The 14735-nt window shown below is 40.9% G+C and overlaps 1 protein-coding gene across 1 annotated transcript in view; it reads left to right on the top strand.

Annotated features, from left to right (window-relative positions):
- Positions 1 to 504: 504 nt before the first annotated feature.
- The window catches only part of TNKS2 (tankyrase 2), a 68896-nt gene continuing 54665 nt past the window's right edge, over positions 505 to 14735 (top strand). Inside the window, exons 1-2 of the mRNA XM_025990639.2 lie at positions 505 to 1027; positions 14436 to 14660. Of these exons, the coding sequence (XP_025846424.1) occupies positions 829 to 1027; positions 14436 to 14660 (424 nt within the window). The 5' untranslated portion in view covers positions 505 to 828. The remainder of the gene's footprint in view (positions 1028 to 14435; positions 14661 to 14735) is intronic.

Genomic DNA, 14735 nt, shown 5'->3' on the forward strand with positions numbered 1-14735 from the left:
ACACACTTTCATCACTTTCCTAATTTACTTTAAATGAACTTGGGGCAGCTCATCCAAACTTCCCATGAAGTGGGAAACAACCCATTCGTTTTCGATATGTGTGACTCACAAGAAACAACAGAGTAGCAGTTGCAAGGCAAGGGAAAAGACAGGAAAGAGAACGGGAAAGATATCCCACCCCGCCCCCCCCAGGAAAGGGATTGTGAAAGTTGAAAAATGGATTTCCACACTGAGAATTCCAAAGCAATACGCCAGATCGCGGGGACACTTCCAAAGGCTCTTTTCAGGGTAATAACAGTAAGGAATCCCAGCTCGGGAAATCCACGCCTTAACAAAACGAAACAAAACCACCCGGCTTCAGCCAAACCCACTGCAAAGATGGCGGTGGGACGAAGCCCCTTCTCCTCCAGCCGCCAAAGAGCCTCGCCTCACATTACCCACAAACCCCTCCGCGCGGCCTCGGCGCGGAAATCGGTCGGGCCGGTCTCCGATCAGTGCGCACGCGCGGCACCACGTCACCTGCCCTCCCAGGGCTCAGCGGACCTGGCAGGAGGGGCCTTGCCAGCTTCCGCTGCCGCGTCGCTTCAGGGCTGGAACGGCGGGTTCGCGCTGCCTCCGCCACCGAGGGGCAGCCGGGGGTCGCGGGGCCGAGCGAGGGCCGGGCGGTGGCGCGGCCATGGGACTGCGCCGAACCCGGTGACAGCAGGGAGCCGAGCGGCCCGGGCCCTGTGCGCGTCTCCTTCAGGGGGCCTCGCCCTCTTGCTCGCAGGGCCGGGGCTCCTGCTGCGGTTGCTCGCGCTGCTGCTGGCGGCGGCGGCGGCCAGGATCATGTCGGGCCGCCGCTGCGCCGGCGGGGGCGCGGCCTGCGCTGGCGCGGCGGCCGAGGCCGTGGAGCCCGGCGCCCGCGAGCTGTTCGAGGCGTGCCGCAACGGGGACGTGGAGCGAGTCAAGAGACTAGTGACCCCGGAGAAGGTGAACAGCCGCGACACGGCTGGCAGGAAATCCACCCCGCTCCACTTCGCCGCAGGTAACCGGGACCCACGCCGGCCTCGCCTCGCCCTGCACCCCACCTGCCCATCCCGGCCCTCAGGCCTGAAACCAAACACTCTGCCCCTCTGCCCCCGTCTGTTCGCCTCGGACTCCGCTGCTGGCCACCCCGCTCTCGTTGATTGGGGCTAGGGGGCGAGCGTGCCCCACTCAACTGGATTTTTTTTTTTTTTTTTTTTTTTTTGCTTTGTTTAGTATCAACAATACCTGTACCAACTTCCGGTCTTGCTACTCTAAAAAGGCTTCCATACACAAGAAAGAGTAGGGAACTTAGACCTTGTGATTTGAAAGGCCAATTATCTCCAAAATCTATCTTTCTTGCAAGTTCCACTATGACTATTGTCAGTCCTTTGGGCTAAGGTCTTAAAGGCCTTTGTAAAATGCAAGGATGTAATTTACGGGGTCGCTTAATTAGCCATTGACACGTTAGTGTTAACGGGTTTAGCGGGGTAGTAGGTCATTAGCAAGATTTTGGGAGAGTCTAGAACTGCAAGTAGTCGTTTGGGTGAACTGAGATCCAACTTAAGGTGGGTGTGGGTGGGTCGTGGCTGCTACATATACTAGTGGCAGATGAGAGGAAAAGGTAGTGCAGATACTTTAGCTTAGACCTAGAATTAAAGTTGGGCCCAACCTCGCCTTATTCTGAGATTTAGATCGTTCGAATTACTTTTGCTTTAATATTTACTAGATTGACTTTGTGATATAAAGGTATTAAGTTTAATTGAAGAATCTAAAAGAACTGGGGTGAGACCGTATATTTCCATAAAGCGTTTATACTTCTCACTTGGAGAAGAGATTCTAACTATATCCTGATTGAAAATGGGAGTAGGTTTCATGCTTGTAATAATCTTGTTTTTTCATTTTGTATTACATGATTGTTTAAAATACTTTTTCGAAAATGTAAAAATTCTAAATGTAAACTGATACCCTTTAAAGCGTTCCGGTCTTTTGGAGTAGGCACAATGAGAGAAAGTGTAAGAAAAATTTCCTTGTTCACAGACATTGCTTTTACTTGATTTGTTTGCTTTAACTTGTCCTTATTTTAAAATCTGAATACTAGAAGGTATGCTTTATCAGTTACAATTTTGTCAGGTTCCTGTTAGGGAGCCTTTTTAAGAGGGAAGTTGGGTGAGATAGCTAGAAACAGCCTGTGGGTAGCAGAAAGGGAAAGGAGAAAAACACTGAAGTCAAATCTCACCTGTTTGCCATTTTGCTTAAAATTTTGGTGTGATCACTGATGTGCTGTCTTTTCTCAGCTATTTTGGATTGTCCTGTTTAGCCGTGTAGTCAACATTTACAACTGATTTGGCAAACTATCATAACTGATAAGTAATCCAAAGGGTAGTGTTACTTAGATTCTGTTCACTTGATCTGTGGGATAAAAATAGCTAAGCAAGATCTTAGTTGCTACCTTTCAAGAATTTGGTGTATTAATGAGTTCATATCTGAAAATAGTAATATTTAGAGGTTATGGGATTAGCTTTTTATTGACCTTGTTCCTCCTCCACCATTCTACCCTTAGTTCTGTCCCAACATTTCAAAGCACTTTTTTACATAGATTTGATGTGGCTCAGACTGAAATGGAAAATTTGTTTTGGGAACTAACCTATCTCACTATTTACCCAAATTATCTGGTACAGGTTATACAACCAATAATTCAAGGTGTAAAAGCAGAGTAATAAAAATGTCTAATGGCATACAGTAAACAAGAGCGTTAAAAGCCCTGCATTTAAACCCAAGCATATAAGAAACTTAAAAAAATTAGCTTTGTAAATTCAGTCTGAGTTATTAATTAATGAGAGAACCTATTTTAATTTTTAAATAAATTCATCCAGCTGCATTTTCTCTTATATGTGGAAAATGTATTTTATAATCTTCTGTAGATAGTGTCAGTCATATTAACGTGCATGTAAACATGCCATTGGAAACTCAGTGTAGGTGTGGGGACTGTGAAACTGCCTGACCAAGCAGTTTCTTGTGTTTGTACATTGTAGGATAAGCTTGGGGGGGAGGGGGGTTGTTTTAAACCAATTATTTGGAGGTTTTATGGGAAGAGGGGACACATTTTTGTCTTTTCTGTTTTGATTTCCAAGGAATAAGAATGAGAGATCTGTGCAGCAAGGAAATGAATCATGATAGGAGAACAGTTTAGAAAAAATTTAGTCTGTCTTTTCATCTAAAATGTTTAAATTAAAAGAATAGTCATTTGCTCCCAGTAGTCCACTCCCAAGGAGTTAAGTTCTGTTAATGAAAAAGAACATAAATAGGAACTTTTCTTCAATTTGGTGTTTTTTATTATTAAAATAGATTGCGTTTCTTCTAGCTAAATGATTTGAGAAGCCATTTTTTAACATTTATTTATTTATTTTAGAGAGCAGGGAGAGAGCACAGAGTGTGGGGGGAGGCAGAGGAAGAGAGAGAATCTCAAGCAGACTCTGCCTTGAGCTTGACCCCAAAGTGGGGCTTGAACTCATGACTCTGAGATCATGACCTGAGCCAAAATCAAGAGTTGGACACCTAACGGACTGAGCCACCCAGGTGCCCCTTCAGAAGCCATTTCTTATGAGAAAAATTGTTTTCTGTTCAATCCCCCACCACACACAGAGGATATGATTTTTTTTGTAATATATCACAAAACTTGTAGAGGCAGGTTGATGGATAGGGAGGCTGCAGCTCTAATTTTGCTAAAAGCAATAGCATCTGAAATTCTTAACGGTATAATCCCTTAGAAAACAGCAGGTTTCAGTAAAGGAGATTGGTTATCTGAATTTATTTCTGAAAAATAAAGAAGAGAAACTTTGGGAGAAAGTCATGTTGTCTGTCATAGCCAAAAAAAGAAATACATAGCATTCTCTAGAATCTTCCATTGGGGTTTGGGGTGGTGATAGAATTCCATGGCCTCAGTCTTTGGGGTGTGCAGAGAAGTATCATTCAGTAGAGAAATAGGTAAAACGTTTATTGGGTTTAAGGAATTCACATATAGAGATGGTGGAAAGAGATGGGGTACATATTCATATGTTATTGGAGAATGACAAGGTGAAAAGAGCTTGCATTGTACAGTTCTAGCTAAAGAAGGTAATATTTATTTTTATATTTATATGCTATTCAGACATCTGCATAGGATTAGACTGAATTTCAGTTATATTCAGTTGTATAAATTACATATAAGAGGGTTTTGGGATGGTTGGTGTTTGTTTTGTTTTTAAGATCGTTTATTTATTCATGAGAGACACGGAGGGAAGACAGAGACACAGGCAGAGGGAGAAGCAGGCTCCCTCTGGGGAGCCTGATGCAGGACCCGACACCAAGATTATGACCTGATCCAAAGGCAGACGCTCAGCCACCCAGGCGTCTCCTCTTTTTGTTTTTAAATTTATTTATTTGAGAGAGAGGGAAAAGCATGCGAGCCAGGAGAGGGGCAGAGGGAAAGGGAGAATCTCAAGCAGACTCCCCACCAAGTGTGGGGCTCAATCTAATGACCCTGTGCTGAAATGAAGAGTCTGGCAGCTCAACCAACTGAGCTACCCAGGTGCTCCTGGTTTTGTTTTTTATTTAGAGGAGGGAAGTGGAATTAAAACATCTGGAATTTATTATAAAAGCAACAGATAAGAAAATTAGTTACTTAAGAAATGAAAGAAGACTAAGGTTAGATAATGCCACTGTCTTTACATGTGTAGAAGACGAGTAGAAAAGTGAAGTGGAAAATGGATATGATTTGTGTGGCTTGGCTTGGGCAATCAAAACCAAGGCCAGTAGGTGAAAGGTTACAAGAAGTCACACTGCCTTTAACGTCTGTTCGACTGTGGAATTGGCTGGAAGTGTCCAAACAGTGGTTGGATTGACATCTTTTGGAGATGTTGTAGAAAGGGTGGGCAAATGGACCAAAAGGGCAGAATCTTGGGCTGGTCTACGACAGTAGAATGTTTACCTCAATTTGAATGTTTTAAGACTCAGCTACCAAAGATATCATAGCCTTTGTGATTGCCATTGACATCCTTTCCCAAAATGGTGCTGTCGAAGATCTCCAAAAACATTTCAATAGCATTTCCTACCTTTTGACTGTAGGCCAATGCTATAATTACAGGAGATGCACAAAATGGACACATATTCCTTACCTAGGACTAGAATTATAGATTGTTTCCAGGATTTGTTTTTGTTGTGGGAAATGATTAAATCCTGCATCAGTCAAAAACCCTAATACCAAGTAAAGACCAGTCTAAGAATTCAGAATCTTTCTTGATTTATCAGCTTTCCCCCTATATTATCAAGACTTGAGCTACAACTCTTTCTCCAGATCTTGTTGGATTTAGAAATTGACCTCAATAATAACTAGTTTGGAGTACTTGTTTCAGTACTTTCCCATTCAGATTGTCAGGATTTGATCAACCCAGAGGCCATTGGCATTCTTTTCCAAGTTTCTCCTCATCTGTCCCAGTTTGAGCTGGGCAAAACCTTATTCCTTGTATTCCTCATTCTAAAGAAGTATATATGGAAGATACCTTTTCTGGATTTTTAAAAAATATTTTATTTATTTATTCATGAGATACATAGAGGCAGAGACATAAGCAGAGGGAGAAGCAGGCTCCATGCAGGGAGCCTGATGCAGGACTCTATCCAGGTACCCCAGGATCATGCCCTGAGCAGAAGGCAGACACTCAACCGCTGAGCTACCCAGGGGTCCCCCTTTTCTGGATCTTAGTAAACTAAGGTTAATAGTAAATGAGAGGTTTAAAATGACATCCCTTAGAAAAATCTGATGAGTCCTAGCTGTATAAGTTAAAGCTGAAGACTGCTTGATTATATATTCCCAATTCCCAGACTGCAAGACCCTTCTCTGTCTCATGGCATTTGTTTACATTTTCTATTTCTGAGCTTTTCCTTTTGGCAAAGCCCTGTGTGACACCAGCCTAGACATCACTGTTATTTCTGTTGGATGAGTTATATCAATGGCCCATCCCATTTTTGGACTGTAAAAAAGGGGGGATGTGGTCACAGCTCTCTGGTGAAAACTTCCTAAGAGTCCAAATTGGTTTTTCTGTTGTGACGTCTACTGCTTTTTGGAAGCCATTCAGATGAAAACATGTTTTAGTAATAGTAGCAAAATAAGATATTGTTAACAATAGTCATGGTTGGCAATAGTCCTGAAACTGACGGCACCTAGATTGTAGTGAAATTTGATGAGAAAAAAATTATATAGACTCTATAATGGTAACAAATCATCAACTGCATATTCTCTTGTGAGGGTCATTTGCTTACTGTTTCAACAAAGTAATAGACTGTACTAAACAAATATTGATCAAGTCCTGATATATGCCAGATACTGGCTTTGGCCAGTGAACAGAAATGAGCAGGACATAATATCTACTGTTAAGTGACACAGTTTATTGATCAGCAAATTTACTTTCCAAGTAAGCCTGTTTTGTTTCCCTGTTGGTGCTTTTTAGTGAATTCAAACTCTATAATTTCATCAGTATTTTCAAATGTGGAGCAGTATTTGAAGATGAGTGCTGTTCCCTAATTATAAAATAGGCTGCAGTGTATCCTGAGCAGCTATGACTAACTTTAGGCTTCTGATACCTTTGTAAAGAGATCCTTAGGATTTGGAGATTGGCATTAACTCTTATAAGGATATGCCTTCTCATGTTTTTACCTGGCTAGTGAGAACATAATCAAAATATACCTGCAGGGATCCCTGGGTGGCGCAGCGGTTTAGCGCCTGCCTTTGGCCCAGAGCGCGATCCTGGAGATCTGGGATCGAATCCCACTTCGGGCTCCCGGTGCATGGAGCCTGCTTCTCCCTCTGCCTGTGTCTCTGCCTCTCTCTGTCTCTCACTGTGTGCCTATCATAAATAAATAAAAATTAAAAAAATATATATATATACCTGCAAAGAATTTTTTTTTTTAAAGACTACTTACCAGAAGACTTTGAATTGTTCTTGAGACCGTAAGAATGAGGATTTCATCAAAGATTAGACTTTAGAGTTTAGGAAGCATTTTATTTTATTTTTTTTATTTTTTATTTTTATTTTTTTATTTATGATAGTCACACAGAGAGAGAGAGAGAGAGAGGCAGAGACACAGGCGGAGGGAGAAGCAGGCTCCATACACCGGGAGCCCGACGTGGAATTCGATCCCGGGTCTCCAGGATCGCGCCCTGGGCCAAAGGCAGGCGCCAAACCGCTGCGCCACCCAGGGATCCCCTTAGGAAGCATTTTAAATCTAAAAGTTTTACCAAACTCCCAACAATAAATTTTGGGAGTTTGGCAAAAACTACCTACTGATCCCCTCCAAATAATTTTGTTTTTCAAGCCAAAGTGTACCTTTAGACTCTTCATCTCTCTGAGGATAGCAACATTGACCTCCACTCACATAGTTATTACGATGTGACTTTAAAAATGTGCTCATTTGTGCTGTCAGTTTCCAGACAGGTTTCAGTGATCTAATGGCCAGGGAATCATGTTGGTACAGAGTTATGGAACTTGTCACCTATGTCTTGGACTATTGGTAACTATGTAGATATAATAACTTGACCCTTTCCACCCATATCTTCTCCCCAGCTAAAACTTCAGTTTTAGTAGTCAGTCTAGTATTCATTCACGTGTCAATATTGAATCCCTTAACTCTGGTTTTAAGCAACCCTCTTCTCTTCCCAAAAGATATTTTAACAAAAGGCTACTATTTGACCTTTCTTCAGCTAGATCACCAATTCTTTAGGACAGTTACCTTCCTAATTGACACTATCTATTGCAACAACTACGTGTTCAACTAAAGTTATGTCTGTGTCCATCTCGTCTTTTTTGAGAAGTTAGCCTGTGAGTCACCATTTTGATTACTTCAGATGTGTTGATTAACCACCAAAGAAATAGTAATCCTTCTAAAAGTGCTTGGGCACATCGAGTAACTTTCCAAAAGAAGAGGTACTTTTTCTAATTTTTCTTTGTTCTGATTACTTTTCTCTTACTCTCCAGTTTAAGAGTTCTTTTCCAAAAGCATTTCCTCCATGTGAGTGCTGAATGACTGGGATAGCAGAACCATTAATTGGTGCAACTGTGGATGGCTTAACTTGGAGAGGACAGTAAAATCAATGATGCCCAAGCAAAGATAAGCAAGACTCGAGTCAGAGCATAGTGGCAAGAGATTTTGGCCTTTTTCTCCTTAAAAATTTCCCTCTTGGCTTCTGCAGTCTCATTCTTTCTTAATTTTACTTCTCAGCCTCCTTTTCTCCTACTATGATATATTAATTCAATAAAGATCAATAAATTGCTATGTGCCACACAGTGTGAAGGACACTGGGAAAGTAATGATAAACTAAGACATGGTTCCTGCCTTTTATGGAACTTAACAATCCAGGCTTGATAAGTAAATAGTAAATTCGAATTTTAGTGCCAGGGAACATTGCCATGAACAACAAAGACAAAAATCCCCATTTTTCTGCATTTTGCATGCTAGCAGAGAAGAGAGGGAGATAGGAAGTAATACCAGTGGGTAGAATGGACTGCTTTAGGTAGGATGGTCAGGAATGGCCTCCTTAAGGTGGTGACATTAAACAGATTAGACAGTAAGTGGAAGGAATGAATAGTGAGAGACTACAGTGAGTAGTAAGAAATGCAGAGAACAGGGGAGGAGCAGTCCAAGCAGAAAGGCAGCATGTACCAAATTCCTGAAGTAACGTTGGCATACTTGAAAATCTGAAAGAAAGCTAGATCATAGTTCGGAAAGTGAAGAGTGATATGAAATAAAGTTAGAGAAGTAAATAAGAGCCAGTTCATGCAGCAGGCCTTGTAGGACACAGTAGAGTGATTGAATTTTTATTCTGTGAGCATTACTGGGAAGCCAATGAAGTATTTAAAGAAATATTATATCATTGATAATATGTTGATTACATATGTCATTGTATCATGGTTTAATTTAAATAACTTGATGATGATTTGGTTTTTGTTTTTTGTTGTTGTTGTTTTGTAATGTAGGCTCCACACAGTGTAGAGCCCAATGTGGGGCCTGAACTCACAATCCTGAGATTGAGACCGGAGCTGACATCAAAAATTGGATGCTTAACTGACTGAACTACCCAGGCGCCTCATGATTATTGTTTTTAAAAGGTCACTGGGGACAAAAATGGAGAGGCCCAATTAGGAGACTGTTGCAATAGTTCAGAGACAGTAGTGTTTGGGTCAGAGCAAGGGTCATTGGAAATGAAGAGTAATTTGGGAACATACTGAGTTTGCGGTGCCTTTGAATTATCCAGGTGGAGATATGTCCAGTAAACTGTCTGGAATTCAGGTGAGAAATCTAACTAGACAGGAGATTTAAATTTGGAGGTTGTGTATCTAAATGGTACTTAATGCCAGAGGAGTAGATGAGATCATTTAAAAAGGGAAGAAGGGATAGAGAACTGAGTCTTGAGGAATGCTGATGTTTAGAAATTGGGTAGGGAAGGCAAGAAGGCCTCATCAGATAGATAAGAACTGTCCAAGGTTTGAACAGCTCCTCTTCTGCCACTAACCTGTTTTGTCTGCAGCCTTCCCCATCTAAGTTGATGCCAGCTCCACTCCTGTTTCTTAGTCCAAAAATCATCCATGACTTCTCTCTCACACTCTCACCTTTTCACCCCTACCCTCATCCCAAATCTAATCCTTGAGAAACTGTGCTGGCTCTACCTTCAGAGTATCTGGAATCTGCCACTAATTATTCTGACAATTGCCACCAGATTCTTAGAGTGGTCCTCGAGCCTCTAGATCTGGCCCCCGTTACTTCTAACCTCCTCTCCTACTTTGCTGCTGCTTTCTCACTCCACTTCGGTCATTCTGGCCTTCCTGTTGGCTAACAGTTGGTAAGGCTAACTTTCTGTCTTTCAAATCTTGATCAAATGTTACCATTTCAACAACACCTGTGATGACCTCCCTATTCAGCTTTATAACCCACCTCCATACACACACCCTGATCACTCCTTATTCTGCTTTTTCCTGTTACCTTCTGACATTTATTTTTTGTATTTATTGCTCATCTCCCCCCCCATCTCCCTAGAATAGAAGTTCCTCAAAGGCAGGGATTTGGTCTCTTGTTCACTAGCATGTCCCAGCACCAAAAAATGTCTGTCACATAGTACATATTCCCTGATCATTTGGTAAATGAATGGATGAAACAGAAGGAAAACCAGGAGCATATGATGAAGTGGAAATTTTAGAGAGGCTGTTTCAGCAAAGGAGGGAGTACTTAGTTGCCAGATGTTGTTAAGAGGTCTAGTCAAATGAAGACAGACGTGTCCTTTGGATTTGGCAACATGGAGATTTTAAATGACCTTGATGAAAGCAGTTGTAAGGGAAAAAGCAGAAGCCAGATTAGATTTAGAAGAACAGTGAATAGGAGATAGAATTGATGACAGGTTTTAGAGATTTGATTATGCAGGGGAGCAGTGAAATGGAAATTTGAATTTACGGAGAATATTTTTTATAAAATGGAAGATGTAGAACATGTTTACTGACTGTCAGGAATGATCTAGTAGAAAGGGAGAGATTGTTGGGAGTAGGGAGAGAACAAAGACCTTGAGAAAGTGTGAAGGGACTAAAGATGAGAAAGGATAGATTTTTGATAGAAAGTCCACTTCTTTCCACACAACAGGAAGAAAACTAGTGCTTTGTAGTCAGCCTCATTTATTTTCATGCATGGCTTCAAATGCCATCTTGATGGTCACAGCTCTGGTTAATACTGGTTTCATGAGTCTGGATCTGCAGAACTTTCTCCGTGGTATTTGATCCACAAGCACCTTACTAAGCATTTCCAAAACCAAATCATCTTTACCCACAAAACCTATTTTGTTTTGTTTCTCAGAGATTTGATAGTTAGCCCGCATTCCTTCTCTGTCCCCAAATTAAAGAAGTTACCAGATACTGTCAGTTTTCTGTTCTCTCTTTAGTTACTTCTGGCAACATTGTGTACAGTAGCAAAAAATTGGTAACAACTATCCATGAGAGAGGAAGATAGATCTCCAGCTGATAATGGTTTGACTTATGATTGTATGATTTTACAATGGTGCAAAAGTGGTATGCATTCAGTAGAATCCATACTTCAGATTTTGAATATTGATCTTTTCCCGGGCTGGCACTATGCAGTACAGTACTCATGATGCTAGACGAGGGCATTGAGCTGCAACCCCAGTCAGCCTTGCAATCAGGAGGGTGAACAACCATTTCACTTAAAGCCATGCTGTACTAACACATACAACATTATGTTACTCTTTCAGTATACTATCCAATAAATCACATGAGATACCCAACACTGTAATATAAAATAGGCTTTGTGTTAGATGGTTTAGAACTGAGGACTAAGTGTTCTTGAGCTCGTTTAAGGTGGGCTAGTTTAAGCTATGATTGATGTTCAGTGGGTTAGGTGTATTAAGTGCATTTTTGACTTGAAAGAAATATTGTATGATTTCACTTATTTGTGGTATCTTACAAAATAAAACAAACACAAACTCGTAGAACAGATTGGTGGTTGCCAGAAGTGGGAAATGAGGGGTGGGTACGTGGGTGAAGGTGGTCCAAAGATACAAGTTTCCAGTTACAAAATAAGTAAGTCCTGAGGATGTATTGTACAGTATGGTGACTGTAGTTAATCTCTATATATTTGAAAGTTGCTAAGAGAGTAGATCTTAAAAGTTCTCATCACAAGAAAACGTGCAATTTTGTGTGGTGATGGATGTTAACTAGACTTAATGTGATGATCACTTGACAGTATATGTAAGTATTTAATTATGTTGTGTGCCTGAAACTAATAATGTTTTGTGTCAATTATATCTCATTTTTTTCTAAGATTGTATATTCATGAGAGACAGAGAGAGAGAGAGAGAGGCAGAGACACAGGCAGAGGGAGAAGCAGGCTCCATGCAGGGAGCCCGATGTGGGACTTGATCCCTGGCCCCAGGATCATGCCGTGAGCTGAAGGTAGATGCTCAACCACTGAGTCACTCAGGTGTCCTTATCTCAATTTTTGTAAGGACAAAATATGATTCCATTAAAATCTGCCTGAAAACAGTTTTAAAAACACAATTCACAGGCCGCCCGGGTGGCTCAGCGGTTTAGTGCCACCTTCAGCCCAGGGCATGATCCTGGAGACCCAGGATCGAGTCCCGTGTCGGGGTCCCTGCATGGAGCCTGCTTCTCCCTCTGCTTCTCTCTCTCTCTGTCTCTCTTTCTCATGAATAAATAAATAAAATCTTTAAAAAACACACACACAATTCACTATTCGATAAGACAAAATTCAGATGCTACCTTAGCATAACATATAAAAGGTTCTTCTGTATCTAGCATTTGCCTAATTGGCATTCTGTGTCCTTTTATGAATGTTTACTCTTTCATTCTTCCACACTTGTGTACATTGTTTCTTCTGCTTAGACTGCAGTTCTCTTCCCCTGCTCTGATCTTCCCCTCACCTTTCCTTTCCTCATTCTCCTAATGACCCCTTAATTTTTCTATAAGCCTTCAGCTCAGATGTCCTTGCTGGAATCTCCTTAGATAGTCCTTCCTATTCTCTGCTTTCCCCCAATTAAGGCATTCCCTTCTTTGGACTCTAGTAGCATTTTATAGATACCTCTGTTATTGTAGTCATATTGTATTGAAATTATTGGCTCTTTTGTTTCTCCACATCTTAATTGTGAGCTAAGAATAGGAAGAATAGAATCAGAGATACAAAGATACTCATCTTTGTGACATGGAGCCTGGCAATATTAAAACAAAACAAAGAATCCAGTTAATGTTTCCACCCATCTGATTCTTCCCTCAGTTGCAAGTAGGCCTGTCCTGGACATACACCTTAAAAAATTCTGCTTTCTCATTCAGCTTCTACTCCAGTCTTAGAAAAACAGTATTCAGCCTTGGTGGTTTTAAGAATATTGGGGTAAAACTTTAGATGAGTGAGAAAGGCCTCTCTCTCCTAACACACACATATACTTCCCCATCTGCTTTAAGATATTCCTGAAATTCTTTTTTTTTTTTTAGTGGTAAAAAGGTTTTAAGTGCTGTTGGAATGATAAAAGGTTGAAATTCATTGGTACTAAATCTGTAAACCAGTATAAGTGAGTTGTAGGACTTTTTCATTTTGTTTGATATGGGGGCAGTTACAGCAGAACTGCAGGACATGGTTTTCTAAAGGAGGCTTCCTACCTAGAAAAAAGTTGCTTGTGTTGTGCATGTGATAAAGTTGGGGTTCCTTTGAAGACACCGGACATCACACTTTTTCCTAGGATCACTTTTATCTTCACAGCATAGACAAATATAAACTGTAAGCAGGTTTCTTTTGTTGCTCTCTCATAGTCCCCCAATTTACTGGAACTATTTTATGGGATAGATGTATAATTCTAGCAAGAGTTATACTTAGAACATCTGAAAATGTATGCACACTAAATATGCAGAACTCTATATTTCCAATTAGAAATGCTATTATAGTGGGATGCCTGGATGACTCAGTGGTTGAGTGTCTGCCTTTGGCTTGAGGTGTGATCCCCCAAGGTCCCGGGATCAGGTCCCACAGCAGGCTCCCCATAGGGAGCCTGCTTCTTCCTCTGCCTGTGTCTCTGCCCCCCTCTCTCTCTCTGTCTCTCCTGAATAAATAAAATCATTTAAAAAAATGCTTTTATAGAGTGGGAAACATTTGAACTTTGGGCTTTTAGTCATCTACTTCATAACCTTTCCCTGAAGTTAGTAGTACAGTTGACCCTTGAACAATGTGAGGATTGGAGTGTTGACCCCTGTGCATTCAGAAATCCGCATATAACTTTTGACTCCCCAAAAACTTAACTACTAATAGTCCAGCAGTCTGGGTGGCTCAGCAGTTTAGTGCCACCTTCAGCCCAGGGCGTGATCCTGGAGACCCAGGATTGAGTCCCATGTCTGGCTCCCTGCATGGAGCCTGCTTCTCCCTCTGCCTGTCTCTGCCTCTCTCTCTCTCTTCCTGGGTCTCTCATTAATAAATAAATAAAATCTTTAAAAAAAAAAACTGCTAAAAGTCTCCTGGTGACCACAGAAGCCTTACTGATAATAGTCAAGTAATACATATTTTGTATATGTACTATATACTATATTCTTACAATAATAATGAAGAAAAAATACATTTATAGTACCATAAAACATCTGCTTATTAGTGGACCCATGCAGTTCAAACTCATGTTGTTCAAGGATCAGCTGTATTACCTAACCATGGGAGGGACCTTTGGCTTTCTCATTAAGATTAGTTAGTGATATATTTCAGAGCCTCTTTTCATCAGTTACTTTTTGAATTGTTGAATCTTTTCTTCAGCCAAAGACATTTTAATTTTAGCATGGCTAATACTTATCAATACTGATTGATATATTTTCTTTGGCAACCTAAAATGTGGATAATTTGTTTTCTTCTAGGTTTTGGGAGGAAAGATGTAGTTGAATATTTGCTTCAGAATGGTGCAAATGTCCAAGCACGTGATGATGGAGGGCTTATTCCTCTTCATAATGCATGTTCTTTTGGTCACGCTGAAGTAGTCAGTCTCCTTTTGCGACATGGTGCAGACCCAAATGCTCGTGATAATTGGAATTATACCCCCCTCCATGAAGCTGCAATTAAAGGAAAAATTGATGTTTGCATTGGTAAGACTATTTACTTTCCAGAATTTTCCTACAACAGTTTGTAACTATTCTTAAGTTAAATTGGATTCGTTTGTT

This window comes from Vulpes vulpes, chromosome 15 (genome assembly GCF_048418805.1).
Source record: "Vulpes vulpes isolate BD-2025 chromosome 15, VulVul3, whole genome shotgun sequence".
Classification (NCBI taxonomy): Eukaryota; Metazoa; Chordata; class Mammalia; order Carnivora; family Canidae; genus Vulpes; species Vulpes vulpes.